Source organism: Sycon ciliatum, chromosome 2 (genome assembly GCF_964019385.1).
Source record: "Sycon ciliatum chromosome 2, ocSycCili1.1, whole genome shotgun sequence".
In the NCBI taxonomy this organism is placed as follows: Eukaryota; Metazoa; Porifera; class Calcarea; order Leucosolenida; family Sycettidae; genus Sycon; species Sycon ciliatum.
In genome coordinates, this window is record NC_088644.1 from 13,105,664 (window position 1) to 13,126,003 (window position 20,340).

The 20,340-nt window shown below is 45.0% G+C and overlaps 1 protein-coding gene across 2 annotated transcripts in view; it reads left to right on the forward strand.

The window, feature by feature from the left end:
* Nucleotides 1–772: 772 nt before the first annotated feature.
* The window catches only part of LOC135808792 (epidermal growth factor receptor-like), a 30,485-nt gene continuing 10,917 nt past the window's right edge, over nucleotides 773–20,340 (forward strand). The window contains exons 1-13 of one of the 2 annotated variants that reach the window (XM_065322019.1): nucleotides 773–1,159; nucleotides 5,220–5,717; nucleotides 6,195–6,257; nucleotides 7,252–7,370; nucleotides 7,877–8,033; nucleotides 8,405–8,590; nucleotides 12,861–13,005; nucleotides 16,028–16,193; nucleotides 16,508–16,670; nucleotides 18,149–18,275; nucleotides 18,611–18,707; nucleotides 19,023–19,253; nucleotides 19,496–19,567. In XM_065322019.1, the coding sequence (XP_065178091.1) occupies nucleotides 1,090–1,159; nucleotides 5,220–5,717; nucleotides 6,195–6,257; nucleotides 7,252–7,370; nucleotides 7,877–8,033; nucleotides 8,405–8,590; nucleotides 12,861–13,005; nucleotides 16,028–16,193; nucleotides 16,508–16,670; nucleotides 18,149–18,275; nucleotides 18,611–18,707; nucleotides 19,023–19,253; nucleotides 19,496–19,567 (2,094 nt within the window). In that variant the 5' untranslated portion in view covers nucleotides 773–1,089. The remainder of the gene's footprint in view (nucleotides 1,160–5,219; nucleotides 5,718–6,194; nucleotides 6,258–7,251; nucleotides 7,371–7,876; nucleotides 8,034–8,404; nucleotides 8,591–12,860; nucleotides 13,006–16,027; nucleotides 16,194–16,507; nucleotides 16,671–18,148; nucleotides 18,276–18,610; nucleotides 18,708–19,022; nucleotides 19,254–19,495; nucleotides 19,568–20,340) is intronic. The other variant, XM_065322020.1, reaches the window with a different exon arrangement.

Sequence of the window (20,340 nt, forward strand, 5' to 3'; positions counted from 1 at the left end):
AAGACCTCGAAGCGCTGCACCTCGGACGACGTCTTCTTGACGTGCTGTCAGAGACATGCACATGTTCATGATTCTACATGACTCTAGATGGTCGTACATGGATCTGTTAGCTTGACCACCGACTCATACTCTGCTGTCTACCCATGGTCTGCATTTAGCTGCCAGTGCCCATTTGATTTTAGGAGAACGGCAGCTGCTAGCGCTGCGTCCACAGGCACAGGTGCATTTACTGCATTATCATGATTATGACAGCCAAAATAATAGCAAAGGTAATGACTATGTACTAGTTCTCTTCTTTTGCCTGTGCAATTAATTATTTGGCAGGTGCATGCCCAGGAAACACGGGTACCTAGCCTCACTCGAGCTCGAGGCTGAGGACATGAGGTGCGCAATCGCACATGCAGACTACGTGCACAGTATCTAATCTCAGTACTACAGTGCAGTAGCGATGCGATGTAGATTCTACAATGTACATGATGTAGATCTACCGGCGATCGACATCCGCTAGCCTGTCACTCGTGTCTGGCCGGCCAGCTCGTGTCGTGACTCGAGTCATGATCCTACTCGTAGATCTACGAGTCTCAGCATGCTGCTACGCTCTGTCCGACTGAACTCTACAGTACAGATCTGGCTTTGGTCAAGTCACTGCCACTAGTGCACTGGTCGGCTATGCGAGCATGAACCGCACCTCCGGAGTCATCGAGTGTCAGTGACGCGTCAACGGGAATGCTTTGCGTTGAAGCACAAGCATCAATTCCGATTTCATCACTTTTTCTCTAGAATTACATTCGTTGTTGCGAAGAAAGGTTCTTGGAAAGACACTTGATCTAATAACAGAACAAGTGGTATTATTGGGCCTCACGCTTCGTCAGTATTTCAAGCATTCCACTAGCACAGTAGTTTTTTTTATCTAATCCAATAGCTACGCATTGTGGTCGGGGTGCTCGGGGTATCGGAATACGATTTCCGAACAGCTTAGATCGAGGCCGTATTTTGGCTTTTATGGTGGCCAGCTAGGCACTCACTTCGCAACTCCACTGGCTGTGATCTCCTTTCTTGTCACACGCTCCACAGACAAGAGAAGTGAGGATGGTGTGGAGGGGCTCCGCAATCGGCACCGTGGTGCTGCTGGTGCTGCTTGCTGCTACTTCCTCGTCAGGTAAGGACAATACAGTCCATACGCATTATTTGTACTGGGATCTCAGTTCGTGTTGTTCGCCACGCGGTACTTGTACGAGAAGGGTCAAAGCAGGGCCTGGCCGTAATGCATGCGCATGCGACTCCTTTGCCCCTTATTCGAAAGTCACCAGAAAAGCCTGGCAGAGCCAGAGATGGAGAGAGGGAAAGGGGCAACAGCAGATCCTACTGGTACAGGTACATAATAGTGATGGCGCATTGTGTCGTGAATAAGTTCTGTGGGAAATAGCAACCTCAAGGCAGTAACACTACATGCAGTGGAACCCCATGTTTCCAACAGCCTTTCGGACAGGGCAAAGTGGTCGGATTTGTGAATAATGACTATCACAGATTCACACTTACGGGGGAAAATCCGGGGCTGGGCAAAAGAGGTCGGATTGGCGAGGGTAGAGGGGACGGCTCGATACCGGGACGCTTTGACAGCCAAATTTGTATAGACCCAAACCGATCATCAGCGTGGATTTTTTACTCGAAATATGTTTGTGGAAGGAAACTGGCATGTTGAAGTTTGCTCTGGGGCCAGAGTCAATCGAACTGAGCCACTCCTTTGTGTTGACCCATTGCCTCCAAGTTGCCCAATTTTTCGCTCCAAAAAAGTTCAAATCAGAGGTGGCTCCAAACCGGACACGTTTTAGAGTGCACGTCAAATTCACTCTGGGTCTGAAATTAGGTAATTGCTATCGCTCCACGACGGCCAGTACAGAGTAACAATAAGCCTGGTGTGTGCTTCCATTAGTTTTGATTGGTATGCGGTGCTTTATTGGCGAGAGGCGCTGTTTACCTGCGACAGGAAGTTGATTTTTCGAAAGTCGTAAAACTCAAGTCGCAGTGCGAAGCAACACGTCAAAAACGCACCTGCTTGATATGGCGCTTCTGGTCATCGCAGAGCCATGAAATTTTGGCTCGGAGTATAACACATCGTAGTCTCACTGTGACATATGTTTTCTAATCAAAATACCAAGAGAGAAAGTGAATATTGAGTCCGTTCCGGTTTGCAACCTGTGTCCTATTTGAAACCGTCCCCTCTACATGGCGGGTGCAAAGTTTTTAACGACCCTGCCATCACACACTCGTCTTCTGTTTCTCTAGTACAGAAAAGAGAAGGAATAGCACATTACAAGATTAGTAACGTTTCTTGAGTTAACGATGGATTTTCTCGTTAAAGCGCTGTACTTTGTGCCCCGTTAGAGATTAAATTCTTACAGTATCAACAAGCTGTGCAGTATCAACAAGCTGTGCATAGCTGCCTGCTAAATGGGCATGTAGACTGGCGGAGAATAGAATGCTCCGGGCTTGACGATGACGATGATCGCATCATTGCAGTGCTCTCGCTTCTGGCGGCTTTGCATCAACGGTCGGGCTGTACTGCATTACCGGCAGTCAGCTCATTGTGCTGTTAGGCCGTGAGTGTTGTTAAGTTCAGCACGTGGTCAGTACTAATGATTATGTGCCTGGGTATGTCAATGGGTATGTCAATGGGTGTGCTGACCATGCATTGTAGTGTTGAGCTGCCCGTGACTGGGCGTACTGATTGGATGCTCCCTGTACCTGTTACGTAGTGTACCTCAGTGTACCTGTACCTGACCATGGATATGTCAGCCTTTATTACACTGTCATTTCCTGTCCCCTGCTCTCTCACTCCCTGCCTGTCTGTGCGGGGGTCGGAATCTTAGCAGGAAATAAATTTACAACAGTGGCGCAAGTACATGACTTGTGCAATGTCTGGCATTGGTAATGGTAGTCTACAAGTACAATGTCAATGTCTTGCATTGCTAATCTACAAGTACAATGTAGATAGAGACTAAGAAGGATGCTTTCCACTTGCTACGTGAGAACTTTCCTGACGTGTGCTCAGTCGCAACGAGGAAGACTGCTCACTCCCACCGCCGCATCCTAGAGTCACTTGTGTGTGATAGTCAGCGCCGTGAACATTGGCTGTATCGGCAACAATGTACACATAGAATGTATGCTGTGGTAGCCCATGCTATTCTGACCTTATATCACAGTAATGTCATGTGTTGGTAGTCCAGGAGGGTGCTTCCTGCTTTTTACATGAGTAACTCCCTGGCTTTGCTCAGTCAGTGCGAGGAAGACTACTCACTCATTGTGCAGTGTCCTAGCAGACCTTATGTGCAGCCGTCAGTGCCTGGAAATCAGTTGTATCAACAGCAGTTGCACAGTGCCATGCTTTGAGAGATGGACCCACAACTTACACTGTTTGCTGCGGAAGTGCTGATCTTATTATATCACGGGGCAGGTGTTTCCAACTTGGAAAGCTCTCCGGTGGATGTTGATCACGCTAAGTAGTACACATGCTAGTACTCGGCACTGTCCTGGAAGAGGCTGTCTGGTGAGACCGGGTGTCTAATATCAGTGAACTCGTTGCCTTACTCTGAGCCTGGATCAGGTTTAGCAGGGTTGGGATGACTATAATTTTTAGAGAGCTAGATCGTCCTCTTTCCAAGCCCTCCTAATGTCAATCAACACAACAGACATACGACGACCCCGAGGACGACCGCGTCTGAGATGGATCGACGTTGTCAAGAAAGACTTACAATGCATTAATCTGTCGCTTCTGGATGCTGTGCAATCTGCTTCTGATAGAGCTGCTTGGCTCGAAATTGTTAACAGATGCGTTGACCTCATGCAATGAGTGATATGCGAACTGTCATTATTATTATTATTAGATGGGCAGCTGGTAGCAACTGCACATTGTCCTAAATCGACAACAGCGACTGTCAGTGCAAGGGTGTGTGTGTGTGTGTGTGTGTGTGTGTGTGTGTGTGTGTGTGTGTGTGTGTGTGTGTGTGTGTGTGTGTGTGTGTGTGTGTGTGTGTGTCAGTCATGAACAGGAAGGAAGTAGATGTGTGCCTGTGTGCTAGCCCTTTTTAAAAGTTGAGTGGTGAGAGCCTTTCTGCTCTACATGTAGTGCAGAGTTACAATGGATGTGTACCTAGTAACAGTGGTGAGGCCTCCTGCGGCTGAATGCACAGGAAGTGGCTCGGAGCAGACTTGCTCTTTTCCCAGTCACTCTGCAATGGTATCAAACTCATTTGATCTATCCTGACAAGGTTTCGGCAAAATTGCACTCACAGTCAGGTTTGCAACAGGTTTACTATCGCAGAGTGGATGGGAAGGGGCGAGTCTGCTTCAAACTACTTCCTATGGTTGTTCAACCGTTAATTGAAATTAATTCAAAGTGAATGAATACTTGGCATATTCGTTGCGGCAGTTCTCAGGCATAATTGGGTGGCGCATGCAGCAACTTATGCTGTATATGGGCTTTTGCAACAATGTATGGTGAAGTGCTACATATGGGCTTATACAATGATGTATGGTGATGTGCTACATATGGGCTTTTGCAATGATGTATGGTGATGTGCTATATATGGGCTTATACAATGATGTATGGTGAAGTGCTACATATGGGCTTATACAATGATGTATGGTGATGTGCTATATATGGGCTTATACAATGACGTATGGTGATGTGCTACATATGGGCTTATACAATGATGTATGGTGACGTGCTCCCTTTCCCTGACCTTATGCACACAGGCCGTAAATGGTCCATAGGTCATCAGCTTGCGTAGACAGGCTCTTCGAGTATTACCAAGAGTAAAAAAATAAGCTCCCAAGAGTGAAACTCTGCATACGGGGTCTTCGACGGCGAAAACTCGCATAACGTGTGTCTCAGGTACGTTTCGTACTACGTACACGGAAGACCATGATCAATTGATCATGCTGGCGAGTTGCATACGCGCAGCGAGCTTCTGTCAGGGTGAGTTTTTTTATTACTCCGCTGCTCGCTAAAACGAGCTGGAAACGTACAACTCGAACACACACCACGAGATGGGAGTTTCACCGTCGGCGGACCCCATGGAAAGGACAGCAGGAGTTGCACACTCTTGGGAGTTTATATACTCTTGGTATCACCATTATCACATTATTAAATGTGACATTATGCTGATGCCTGGCTTGGTGTGTATGTACCTTGTACTCCTTCTTACTCTATGTTACAGGTCGTGATTGTCGAGGTGCAGATGGAGAGCGGGGTAGTACCTCTGGAGGTTCTACGCTTCGTTTCCAAATAGCTATTCCGAAAGGGTATAATCGCACTTATGTCATCGACAGGATGCGATTACTCTATGAGAATTGCACCAGGATCTTGGGAACGTTGGTTATCAATAAACTTGAAGATGGTGATGATGCATCATTCCTCAGCACAATTGAAGAAGTCTATGGATATGTAGACATCTATGATACTTCAGCCGCCATCATTCCACTTCCTAAACTTCGGATAATTCGAGGACAGCAGCTCTTGAGTGGAGTATATGCACTGTCAATCGTGAACAACCACATCCAGTACTTCAGCGCTCCCCTCCTTCGATCTATTGAGAAGGGTAACGTCCATATTGCTAGTTCGGCAAACATGCGTTGCTCGCAAAAGATTGGATGGGTTGACATGATGGCTGGTAGAGCAACTCCAAACATCGCTAGTTCTATCGAGACCAATCCATGTAAGTACATGCAGTAGTACAGATAGCTGTGTGTATACTTTCCTGCATTCTGAATCGCTACTCGGCTTCTGATGTACAGATATTGTGCATTCTCATGCAAGGGGAAATACCTGGGCAGACTACACTTGTAATTCAAGGTCTCAAAGCTATCACAGATGATGCGTCTTCAGCAGGGTTACTTCTTTACAGTCAGTTACAAACCTCCAGATTGAGGAAAATTATCCTGGAAAACAGGTTACACGACAATTCACAAGGTGACCAAAGACGTGAGTGGCCAGTCGTGCACAATGCAGAACATGGACTACGTGTCGTATTGATATTGTTGGTGGACTACGTGTCGTATTGATATTGTTGTATTGTTTGGTGCAGCAACAGGGAGATTTAGCCACTGGGTGGCGAGTAGTATACCTGAAGTTTGCATCCACTCTGAGAACAAGTTTGATTGGGTCTCTATTGTCCACTTCCTACTTTTTCCAGGTACTTGTGATAGTTCATGCAATGACAAATGTTTCATGAGTGGACCAGAGAATTGCTACAAAGGTAAGACTTGTAAAAAAAGAAAGAAAGAAGAGAAGAAGCTGCGATTCACATGCATTTCTCATAGACGTTCACAGGCTTCTATACTTGAGCTGCAGAGTAATACAGTCATATCCTGTTTGGAAACCACTGGTTTCATGCCCTTGAGATGTTTTCAGACATCTCTAACAATGCTGAGCTCAAGCAGAATTAGACGCATATTGGTGAATGCAGGCGGGAAGTTCACGGGAAAGTTAGCGCTGATATGTGAAATATTGCAAAACATGTGTGAGTTGCATCAGGCTCAGAGATCAAGGAGGGAAAACATGTGTGAGCTGGAGCCTGTAGGTGAAGGAGTTCATGTGGTTCTGAGAAGATGGTTTACAACACATTGCATTATGTGATATTGATGGCAGGCTGGTATCATATGGTGGACAGATCTCACATGACACCACAATACTAAATGTGGGCAGGAACTTGACAGCATTCCTGCACTTCGATGCAATTTCAGTGCTCTTGTCAAGAGAGGAGCTGTGGTCTGATGTGACAATGTGCTGCTTTTCAGCTATGCTGAGCTCACACGTGTCTCCCTCCGTGATCTTGGGGGAGAATTCACACATGTCTGAGCTTAGTATTATCATAATCTTTATCTGAAGATTGCCTAAATAAGCACATAACGCCAGGGGTCACTTTGCAATGATGTCAATTGTCAAATCAATGTTCTCCATGTCGCGCAGATGTGTGCATGCAGATAGGTGTGTTAACTTAACTAACGACACGGAACCAACTTATGTTGCAATGAATTGTGAACGTGGCACCCTATAACTCTTGTTTGGATTACATGCTCTTTGCAGTATGCATGTCAACACTAGAAGCCAGTAACAGGCATGTGTGCCAATTGAGCGTCCTGAAATTCAGGCTCGTATACCGAGCAGGCTTCTACGGTATATGAGACAGGCTCGTCGCAAACCACTGCGGGGTGTATCTCTTGTTGCCGCTTGATTGTTTCACCTTGCAGATACGTACGTGGGCTGCAGTGCATACAGCTGTGGCAAGCGCTGCAACCTAACAAGTCAGATATGCTGTCACTCAGAATGTGCTGGCGGCTGTACAGGATACGGGGACACCAAATGTGTGGTAAGCAAGCTCTCTGCTTTCCGATGCCCCATCTGAATAATTATGGTGTCACTGCTGGCTGGTGTGTGGACAACTTCGCGGAAAATTCCTACAGGACGGATTTAATTTACTAGTAGCAATACCGTAAAGTACCGTTGATCCGCCCCCCCCCCCCCCCCCACGCCATGTTGCTTCCCAGCTGGGTTTTCGGCAGGGGCGGGAATTAGATCAAGGCTGTCAAGTGCAGTACGATGTACAGCAACGTAGAAGTTCAGACTCAATGTGCTGGATTGTGCACATTTTCATCCTGGATTGGCAAATATTGTGTACAGCAGTGCATGCGTCAGTTCAACATCGTATTTTCGTTGTAGACGTCGAAGTTGCTTCACAGGTAGAAAATCGACAGGGGGCGGGAATTAGAGAGGGGGCGGATCAACGGTACTTTACGGTATTTTCATAAGGCAATGTTAGTGTGTCCCTTCCTGTCCTGTTGATGATGCTTTGAAGTTTCTGGTGTATCTTGACAGTCCTGTGCAGGAAAGCGACTGGTACTTGACAATGGAAAAACTAGGTGTGTGTCTTCTTGCCCACCGCTAACTATTGTCGATCGGAGCACACGTCAAGAGGTAGCAAATCCCGACGGACGGTACAATCACGAACTGGACTGTGTAAAGAGTTGTGCCGGTATGTGACCATCCCGTGATCCCATGGCTGCTCTGTAATTATGAATCCTTTGTATTCCACGTGGGTCCTTTTCTCCTTGATAATGGATGCAGGGGAAATGGCAAAGTACTAACTTGCCCGTTCGACCCAAATGCGGGGAATGTGTATAGCGGTGAATCGGGCTTTTTCCACTGTAGTCCAGGCTCAGAGTGCAGAAAAAGTGTAGCAAATTCCCAAATATCTCCCACCTCTGACTGATACCCATTGTTTACACCCCACGTGGGCTTGTGTAGACCAGAACTTATTGAGATTGAAGTGACCTGTTGCGCAAGCAGCTGGCAAGTCATTACTAAGACGTGTGACATTGCCTTGCCCTGTCCTGTTGCTTGCAGATGTAAACCGGCTGACGTACAAACAAGACTGTGTGCGTACATGTCCGCTGAACACAGAAGATGATGACAATGGTGTTTGCCAGCCGTGTGCTCCGTTCTGTAAACGAAGTAAGAGGTGTTTACCGAATACTGTGACCAAAAATACTATTACTAGTATATTGTATAAACCAGAGGCTGACTGTAATGGTACGTATGCACATGTGCCATGTATGGTTTGTTATGCGGATTTTCCTAATAGTTTATCATAAACACTAAATTAATATTCATAAGGCTGGCGGGGTTAAACGCCATGGGGACAACAATTTAATGATGGCTATCATTTTAAGATTTAGTTGTGCCCTCATTCCAACACACACAGGCTCAAACAAAGTCCAATTATATGGTTGAGGGAGTTGATACTTTACTTACTTGCACAAGTACATTGTAAAATAATATGAACTCTTAATTTTATGACTTTGCAACTTCGGTGGTAATATTTGACGAGGGTGCCTGCTCCTAACATTGGAGCTTGCGATTCCTACCAATTAAATTACTGATGTAGAGAAAATACACACCATTTCGTACTTGCCTTCTGCACAACAAACCAAGAAATTCGACTTAATGCTAGCTTACACTGCTGCAGTGAATTTCACACCGATATTAATTCTCGGAGACCTCCTTGATTTAGGCTTCCCTCAAATAATAATGCAGTAAAGCCTGGTGTAATCGACCTCTGGTTTTAGCGACCACCTGCTTTGAATGATCGTTTTTCCATGCACGGACAGTTCTACACAGAGACTGCACCGGATACAGCGACCACCTGCCGTGCGCGACCAGCGACCGACGTTTAGTGTACCAATTGCCATATTGCCTGCACACAGCCACCAAAACTAACCAAAAGTGCCATCTTGGCTCGCAGGGTTGACTGTAACATGGTTGAAGTGCACTCCGAAGCAAGTGCATGCAGTCAACAGAAGTGACAGTGCACGATGCGCTGCATGCACTTGAGTGGGATGTGCTTTGCCCACACAAGAGTATTCTATGGTCCACACCTGTCAATATGAGTACATGGAAGTACATTCATGCACAGTCATGTACATGTACATGTACACTGTATGTACACGGTCTGATGTGCCACGAATGTATGGGACCTGGTTCTAAAGGTCACCTGGTTTTAATGACCGCTTTTGCTTGCACCGTGGGGTGGTCGCTTAAACCAAATTTTACTGTAATAATAATGTCCCCCTTGCACATTATCCCAATAACGTTCTATCCGCATTGATATCGGGCATGCGATACCCGAACATTCGCCCAGGCTGGACTACCATCACTCTGATAATTCATATCAGTAGATGCATTGTGGATTTACATGTACGGTGACCCCCCTGGGATTCCTCTCCACAGTGATCAGGTACAAGTATCAATACCCCCACCTCTGTGATACCGTGTATATGGTAGTATTGAAACGAATAACCGAATAATTTAGAATATTCATGAGATTGAACGAATAACCGAATAATTTAGAATATTCATGAGATTGAACGAATAACCGAATAATTAGACTCGGATTGAGAGCCGAGAATTTAAGAGAAAAAAAAGAAGGACCAAAGGTTTATTATAAGTCATCTGTTGTTTGTGTCCAACATTAAAACAAATATATAAGCAAAGATACCGGTGGGTCAGAACGTGCAACAATTAGCACAAAACTGACTGATGTGATACTGACATTCAATGACCTGTTCTTAGTCCATACTCGACTGTGCTTGTCTCTTGTTGTTGTTCGTCTTTCCTTTGTTTTTGGGAAGTTAGTCTTATCAGCTCTTGGTTGTGATCTTCAATATAAATTATTCTATTGTCACATAGTTGATCATAACACAAGGCGTTACAGCAGGAATTTACCCGAATACCCCGGAATATATAGACATTCACAAATACCCACACTGATTGGTGACCACCCCATCAACAGTATCAAATTAAATTTGGTGTGACTCAATAAATACCACTATAGCCAATAAATACTGTTTATAAAGTACCACTCTACTAAGGTCAATGAATGCTGATTATATAATACTCCGTTTTAGGGGAACGTGCAGGTCAACATACCGTACTTCCCCGGATGTAAGTCGCACCTTTTTTACACTATACAGTCAGACCTCGTTTATCCGGTCCTCGTTTATCCGGATCCCTCACCATCCGGAAGAAAATCGCTGGTTACCGATGTGCAGCATATGTTATGCATACAACATAACCGGACCTCGCGATCCGCATACCGGTGCATGATTTTGTGTACAAACTGGTTAAAATGTGTACAAAATGCTTCGTCGTATCCGGTTGCATGTGGCTAGCTAGCGCTTGCAGAAGCTAGTATCAAGGAGTTGTACAAGCAAATGAGGTCCTTGACCTGCTGGGTGTGTGCGGACAGCACTCAGTTGCATGTACTTGTCATTTTTCTCGCTTGTTTTACATACTGGGCACGCTAGTTGTACTGCATAGGACCTGTCTACATGTATGTATGATGTCACTGCTTTTGACATGCCACATGCATGTACAGTATGTGTGTTCAGTTATCCGGTTACCTCGCCTATCCGGATATTTTTGTGGAAAACAGATGTGTGCGGTTAAGCGAGGTCTGACTGTACTTCAAAAACAAAGAAGGGGGTGCGACTTACAATCAAGTGTGACTTCCTACTCGTGTGAATGTATTGATACAATTTGGTTCAGACCTAAACATGGGTTGCGACTTATAATGGGGTAAATACGGTATGCATAATAACGTTAAGTGTAGTAGCCTCAGGATTTATAGCAATTACAAGTACATACCAGTGATGAAAACCGTATCATGTAAGTGCAATAAATCCTTAGGCTCTGCATCTATTATAATACAGTCGACTCCACTTATAACGAACTCGCATGTAGTGAATTTCATGATATAGCGAACCATTGTCCATGTCCCTGTTTGAACCCATACAAAATTGACCCTTTGTAGCGAACAGTTTTCGTTTACAATGAATCAAATCTTGTAGGGCTGCATGTACACTCAGTGAACCAATGCTGTCATGGGCCACATATCAGTCGATCCGGCTCATGACTTGCTTGTATAGTGTGAGTACATTTCTGTTGTAACGAAATTCGGCTATAAAGAACTAATTATCCTGCACAATGGTGTTCGTTATATCAGGAGTCGACTGTATACCTATCTTTTGTTGTTATGCCCTGTACGGGTGTGACATGATGTTGAATCTGTAAAACAGGGAAATCTTCGCATAGGTTTTGATTAGGGGTGAAACAACTGAGTCGATAAGTCGACTGGCCAATCGACAAGGTTGAGTCGATAGAAGGAAAACACTTATCAACTCGCAAAATGTTTCAAAATTGCATGTATAAATGCCCAGAAGTACATGTAGTTCATGTATTAATTTTGTCCTGTGAGTTCAGGCCATGTACTATGGAGTACACTTGGCACCTGAACCCGGGTCCGTTTGAACGTTGAAACCTACAATGATTGTGAATGTGCTCATATTGTCCTTCTGTTTGCTTGTGCATGGACGTGTGACCATACATGTATGTATGCGTAAATATGCTGTTCTAGGTGTTCATGTGTGAGGATAATATCAGTCAATAACCAGTCGATAGTCAGTCGATAGGATTGAATCTAGTCAATAAGGAATTTAGGTCAGTCGTTTCACCCCTAGTTTTGATACTTCACCATATTTCATTTTACAATGAATGTTATACGAACTACACGTCTGCGAAAGGCTATGGAAAGTTGCAGTGGAAGAAAAGACCGGACTTTGTTTTGTACTACCAACCTGTATGTCCTATCTGCAGGAACTATAGCATGATGTTGGGCTATGCAGATTGCGTTCAGAAATAGAAGGTTTGCTTGTGCCAGGTCACCACCATGCCTGATATACCAATGGTGCAGATGCAGCACTAAGCCGGTGGCGAGGGTGGGATGGTATGGTTACAACAAGTGCCCAACAAGGGGGGGGGGGGGGGGAGCGAAACTTCCTTAGCTGCATCAATGTAAACTCACTCCAAGTAGTGAATACCCAGTTGACCATGGATATCGGCGCAGTTCATCGCATCTGAAGTGGTTCACGGATGCATCACCACATTTGTTAGCACAGTACACGCTCCCTGCGGGCAGCGCAGATCTCGAACTTGAGACCTCATGATTCACAGGCACAACTACTCAGGCAACGTGCTTGTCGCTGGCCTTCTTGGGCTTCTAATTGAACTGTTGCTGCATGTGCGACTGTATATTCAACTGTTGTTGTTGTTGTTGTTGTTGTTGTTGTTGTTGTTGTTGTTGTTGTTGTTGTTGTTGTTGTTGTTGTTGTTGTTGTTGTTGCTGTTGTTGTTGTTGTTGTTGTTGTTGTTGTTGTTGTTGTTGTTGTTGTTGTTGTTGTTGTTGTTGTTGTTGTTGTTGTTGTTGTTGTTGTTGTTGTTGTTGTTGTTGTTGTTTTCTTGGCAGTCTGCTTTGGAACAGATCAGTACGCAAGGAAAGTCCTAGATGCATCATACCTGAAAAACAACCTGACTGGATGCACTATTATTGATGGAGATTTACAAATTGGGTCTGCTTCGTTTATTCCAGACCACAATCATCCTCAAGCAATGTGAGTTCAGCCAGCATGCTGATATTTCTTTTTGCTGCCTAATTACCCTGAATTATTTCTGGGCTCTCATCAGCTCATGGCCTGCTGTTATGTTGCTGCAACTCTGTAACCCATACTCTAGGTTGGATTATTAAAAAATATTCATCATACTTTTGCCCATGTTATTAAACTCTCTAAGATACCTCAAGACACTACGCCAGGGACGATTAGCAACGCGAACGTTCGAAAGTAAATTTGAGTCTGGGAACGAGTACAGAAACAAAGCACGAATGTTCATAAACTTCAATGCAAACTTTGTTGTTTCGCGAATATTACTTTCTCTTTCCGCAGCACATACTCGACACTGGTTTGGGTTCGTGAGGGGGGGGATGGGCGCATGTCAGCACGAATCAAGTGCATCAGTTCCAGTGACGTTTGTACATGGCATGGGGTGACAGAGGAGAAAAGAGACTTTTGCTTGCGGAGCTGAAGCTAACTAAAGTAAAGGATTTGATGGAGTCCTGCCAGCCGCCAGTCAACGAAATAAAAAAATAAAAAAAGTTTTTTATCTCAGGTGGAACCTGACGGAGCATAGAAGTACGTACAGATCTGCTTCAGACTTGGTTTTCACGACAACTTTCGGCTGGTCATGATCCTCCCAGATACTGAAAACCTGCTAGAAGAGAATGCAGACATGAAGCTATTCTTCTTTCTTTCCTTCGTTTCTCTCCCCTTTTTAAAAAGGCTTTTGCATCCTGCCAACTAATTCTCAGCGACAAGAGATGGGCTCAAGTGGCGATTGACTTTCCATACAAATACAACCTACAAAGCGCCGACACACCGCAACAGCTTCGATTTCAACTTTCTTCTCGATCTTCAGCTTCACAAAGTTCAACTACAGGACAGTATTTGCTAGTCCTGCCTGCTGCGGTTTGAAGCTAGAGCCGCATTGCGACCTGCAGGTAACGTTTGGGTACTGTAGAGCAGCTTGCTTTAGAAGCAGGGAACACGATAACGTTCGGACATTTTCCGACCATTTTCGATTCAAATCTGGCGCTTTTTACTTGAACTGACAAACTGTTCGACCGAAATAATTGAATAGCGTCGCTGGGAAAGAGAACGACTGAGGACAGTGGCGCTCTGCCTGGGAAGAGGTCTCAAGAAGTTAGAACAGTAACCTGTGACAAGAGGGTTTTACAGCATGGCAGGGAGCTGTCCATTTCATTGTAGCTCCAGTTTGAGCGGCGCAAACGATCGAGAAGGAGTTTTGAAATGAATTTTTCTCGCTTCCTGGTGAAGCAAGGAACTGTTCCGCGACGTGCTTGTACGATCCGAAAAATTGCAAACGTCCGTGCTCCAGGGGAAACGAGGCGTCAGAAATGTACCAGCTTGTGATATGCCTCTATCGAAAGGAGCAGTCTTCTGCCAATCCAGTCAAGTACGCTCCTGTCGCACAGGTGCTGTGCAAGATCGATGAAGCAACATCAGCGAAAGTTAGTCATAAATTCAACGGCGCGTAGAATCTACCTGCTGTTCAAAGAGCACATCACGTTCGCAAAGATGGGAGCCTTCAGCCAACACGAGTGCTCATAGTGACATGATGTCGATCTTGGAGCTGGCAACAAGAACAGTCAAGCAGATGCCCACTTTGTCTTTTGCCGACTTCATCAAAATTACGTTGTCAGTCGACAACACACTGCGGTGCTACAACTACTTTACAAGTCGCATTACACAGTATGTACTCTTGGTACAGTGTAGCATGCAGATCTACGTGTGCTGCGTGGTCATGTATGAAAGTGGTGAAAAAATAAGAGTCCCAGACATGTACCTGTATCACACAATCTGCCGAATCACAGTGTCCGGCCATGTCCAACCATTTCCAGAAGTGGCAGGACATTGTGTCAGAGTAATTTCGAAATCTTATCGTGTTCCCTGAGCAGGTAATTTTTTTAGCGTTTTCTGAATCTGGACCAATTCGGATGAAATATTTTAGCGATCCGAGTGTCAGATATAAAAATAAGAAAGATGAACTGCACATGCAACATTTCGGTTGGTGCGACAAAACGTTAGCAAAAACACTCCTTTCGCTAAAAATCGCTAAAATATCACCGACGCTAAAATTAGCCGTTTTACAGCAACTGCTGTTTTACTGCACATGCAACATTTCGGTTGGTGCGACAAAACGTTAGCAAAAACACTCCTTTCGCTAAAAATCGCTAAAATATCACCGGCGCTAAAATGTGCCGTTTTACAGCAATTGCTGTTGGAGTTGACGGATTTTTCCGACTCGGACATCTTCCGCGAACTCTCGCAACAGCACTTCAGTGCATCTGTGCTTTCACACGCTCGTGTCACTTATTTTCTCAGTATGTGCACCGGAGGCGGAGAAGCTTCACGGTCTCCTGCTGATATTAGTTCTAGATTGCCGAAAAGAACCTCCTCACGCTACACAGAAGAAAGAAAACCCAGGCTCCGCTTTTACTCTCTGCTGTATTTTCTGTGCTCTCTCTCTCTATCTCTCTCTCTCTCTCTCTCTCTCTCTTCTCTCTCTCTCTCTCTCTCTCTCTCTCTCTCTCTCTCTCTCTCTCTCTCTCTCTCTCTCTCTCTCTCTCTCTCTCTCTCTCTCTCTCTCTCTCTCTTGCGTGCAACTACCGAGAAAACTGTGTGCTTACCCCGGATTCACGTCCAACCAGTCAAGCACGTTGCTATACTGCTTGCATGCGGTGCAGGTAGCGTGTGTACTAGTGTACTCTCAACCGTCAAAGTGCCCTGTTCGACCCCAGATAAGGTCTGATCGCGAAAAGTGCAGTTCGCGTTGCTAAACCTCTGCAGACTATTTTTCTCTGAACAAAATTTCACAAAATCTCACCCCGAACGAAATTGCAAAAATCGCGGTGCTTTAATTAAAATGTCTTTGTTTCTTATCGATTTTCCTTTGCTCTGTGTTGGCAATGGCGTGTGGTACTAGATACGTTCGTGTTCGTTCCTGAGTGTTCCTATTGTAACTGAGTATTGTTCCTTGCGTTTATGATGTCTTCTTTAGACCGTTGAATGCCAACAATCCATCAGAACTCGATGCTTTACTCACCGTCCAGCACATCAAAGGGTGTCTCTATTTGGACAATGCACACATAGCGGATGTGAGCTTTCTGAGGAACGTGCAGAAAATTGGAAAATGCACAACGTCCAACACGGCATTTAGTATAATTGTAAGTATCCATGGATACAGCGAATGGGGAGTTTCGGTCTTTGACCACTTTGGAGGTGGGTTTGATCTGCTAACCCCCTCCCCCAGCTTTAGAAGTTGCATCTGCACCTTGGTCCTTGTTAATAGTAGCATTTTTTACGGATGTGGAAAACTCGGTCTAACCAAGTCTCACGCAAACCGTGAATATTATTGAAGTGCCGTCTAGCCTCTATACTAGCTTACTAAGCTATATCAGGTGAAAGTGTGTCTTAGACCTTCAGCTCCGCTATCTAGTGCTGTTCTTGGTTCTTCAACAATTTGCATCTGTTTTCACAGGTGATTGGGTCACTATCAAAAGTGACATACTTGGGCCTCTCAAGTCTAAGATCTGTTCAAGGTAACGCCTATTTTCAGACATCAAACCTGTGCTACGTCGATACGCTGAATAGATGGGACAACATTACATCCAACCTATTGGATCTGACAACGGCAAACTGCAGTAAGTATTTTAATGACACGGTGCTACATCTGTGTCATCTTGTAATGTAAGACGGTCAGTTAGACACTGCATTTGCTCTACCATCCATGTACTTGTGACTCTCACCTTCTTTCCTTTTACTGAAATAAAATTCAGCTTGTCGCTGACTGACTCCCTGTCTCATGACAACCATCAACGGTAGATTACATAATATCCACAGAACTGACTAAAAACATGCCGCAGAACTGACTCAAGCTCACGTGTCAGGAACACGAGTTTCTCTGAAGTGTAAGTCTTGGAAAAATGATATTGTTTGTGTGGCACCGGTCAGAAAACTATGAGGCACTTTGATGTGTACCATGCACTGTACGTTGAATCAAGAATTGAAACATTAACCCTTATCCGACCGGCCAGTCAAAATCGATGACTATCCGTCGATGACTTTAGCAAGCTGTAACTCACTTATTCTTGATCGAATCTGCACCATTTTGGTCTCAAAAGAAGCAAGAAAGACCCACCATTCATTTACAAAAGACCGGAGCGTCTTCGCATGTTCCAAAAAGAAGTTATAGGTCTCTGAATGAGGTCTGTTTTCACACCGCGTACGAATCAAGTTTCCAAATGGTGTAACTTTGGCAATGATTATCCTGCCCTCCTAAAACTTTGCCTAGAGGCTTCCCTGATGGTATATTCAAAATTCGTTAGCATGAAAGTACAAATTTAAGACTACAAATTGTCCACATGTCAATGAGCCGCACTTCTCTTCAAAAAATGGAATTGGAGATGGATTTTTGTTCCTCTTACAAATGAAGGCCAGAAACTGTTTCTAGAGAACTCTTCATTGCTCAAGCTTTCCAAAAAGCCCAAGATTGCCATTATCACCCAAGGGAAACTAAAGTTACCATTTTAAAATGGCTCACGGCATCTCACTGGGACTGATAATTTGTCCACTTTGACGCTCGGATAAGGGTTAAAGAATGAATTTTGCTTTTCTGACTTGTAAGTACATGTAGTGGCTTCACTTTGTAAAACTGTACGTACAAACGAGTACATTTTGGCAAACTGCCGGCAAAGTGTTCGATGCACAAAGTGCAGAGCGTTTCAAACGAGAAAGAGAAAAAGGTCCAGTTTGGATTCGTCGTGACTCAAAGTTTCATGCTACTGCAGTCATCAGACGACTGCTACTGGAGCCTGAGACTAATGATTATGACTGTATGTGATCATGTGTGATACTTGGCGCTGAATTGAGTAGACACAGCACTACTCTACATGATTCACGAATAAAGTCCAGTATCTCACAGACTTCATGGGTGGTGTGAGGGATAAGTATATCTTTAGCACTGACGTATGCCAAACCAGTCATGATTGTGCAGAGCGCTGTCCTTTAAAAAAATTGTACGTATATACATTTCGAATCTCGCGTTGTTTTTTGTTTCTGCCCTTACATATAAGCATTTGAATCTCACTTCGGGGTTTTTCTACCCTTACCTGTTCTGCAGCTGGTACGGTGTGCAACTCCCTCTGCTCCAGTGACGGCTGTCTGGGTCCGAACCCTACCGACTGCTATGAATGTAAACATGTCTCATTTGGCGGAACATGTTTCCAGAACTGTGCAGATGCTACACTGTGAGTCCACATGCTTCTAGTTCATTAAGTGGGATTGCTGGGCTTTGCAAAATTGCATTCTATTACCTTGGTTCAGCAGAGAGGTGGTGGCGTCCCTGCAGATGCGGGGAAGTCAAAATGATTTCTTACGCTAGTCATGGCGTATATTTTAACTTGAGCGCAACTGTATACTAGTAATCCACTCTCATTTTCAATCTGCCAGCAACACTATCATATCCAACATGCAGCTGAGAGTTTATAGTTATGCTCCAGTTAATACTGGCCTCCTTTTCATAGGTCTGTGCTCATGTGGCCTGGCGTTGCGTCTGTCATCTTTCTTTCTTTTTGTCTCTCAGTGCTTTGAACGAAACCCGACCAGTCTATCTGGATGCCAAGACCAGTGAATGTCGTATTTGTAATTCACTTTGTTTCCCTAATGGTTGCACAGGACCGGTAAGCCCAATGGGTCACCGTCTCTTTAGTATTCACAGGTCCGATAGTATGTCTGTTGGTACTGCGAAGTGGACGGGGAGGGGGAGGGGGAGGGGGAGGGGGGGGGGGGGGGATCGTGGATGCCTTCTAAGCCAGCCCAATTTGTGGTGCTACGTTTAGTGTTATGGGTTTGACACAGGTCTGGCACAGGTCTTTGGTCTAGTGTTTGTGTTTCCAGCAGTCGTGTGTCGTTGGTATAGTGTACAGTGTGACAGAAGAGCATGTGGTATACAGTCTGAGTCACTGTGATCTCGCCTTTCCTTCATCTTTGTGCAGACCAATCAAGAATGCCTTTCATGCCCAAAGCTAAAGTTAGGTGGAAGCTGTGTGGACACGTGCCCCGAAGGAACCTACTTGAATACGGCAACATCCGAATGTCGGCTCTGTAGCATTGTCTGTCAAGCTACTGGCAGCACTAGTCCACAGTGTACTGGGCCTGGCACACATCTTGGTGCTGGCGGATGTACTCAATGTTCAACGGGTGTGTACGATAGTACAGGAAAGTTGGTAAGTTCCAATCCAGTGATTTCATATTTGGCACCACGCTGATTCACTTCATCCACACTTGAACGTCTGGGGGGCATTGGCTTCTTGTTATAATGAAAATGGACAGGACAAGCACAAATTCGTAGCATGCACCAGTGGCAGTGAGCGCATGTACACTGTTGACATGACAATAATAATATCCGTTCCTGGCCTGTATGATATGATTAACACTGTGTGTCTTGTATGCATGTTGTTGTCTGCAGAAAAACTGTGTTTCCCAATGTCCAGCAGCTACAACTTACAGTACTGGTGTTATAACAACTGATGGTGTTCAGGTGGGTAGTCACCGCCTAGTCCAGCACTGTATCAATAGGGAGGTTTAGTCCCACGTAATCCGTGGGTACTTTACGTGTGTGTACTACGTGATACTCAGTGACCCACGTACAGACGTTTTCTGATTCACGACATACCGTGTATGGAGGCTCACCCACGTTCCGCCAGAACGTGGGTGAAAATCAGAATGGAGCGCATTTTGCGAGCTGCGAGGGTGCTCAGCTGAAGAAGTTTCCGAAGCACGAAATCAAAATATTCGATGAGCTTCTTAGGCCCGGGTAGCTTCGTCTTTGACCAGGTTTGGGCCTTTCGCTTCATGCTTTTGTTTGTTCCGTGTGACTAAACACAACATTGCAACGTGGATGCCCTTCATCCACTTTACGTGGATCACCCACGTACGCGTTTCCGTTACGTGGGAACTAAACCTCCCTAATATACCAATGATAACCTGGACACAATGCAAGGCAATCACACATGTAGTACATCACATAGTGGCTGTCTGCTAACGACAACATGAACATCCGTGCTTGCGAAAACCCTACCATCGTTCTCCTGTGGAATTGTTTGTATGTGTTTGTGCATGTGTGTGTGAGTGTGTGTGTGTGTGTGTGTGTGTGTGTGTGTGTGTGTGTGTGTGTGTGTGTGTGCGTGCGTGTGCGTGTGTGTGCGTGTGTGTGTGTGTGCATGTGTGCGCACGCACGTGTGTGTGTGTGTACAATGAATTGCCTGGTAGCCTAACTGTGAATAGACCTGCACTGACCTGCCCATTTCTGTG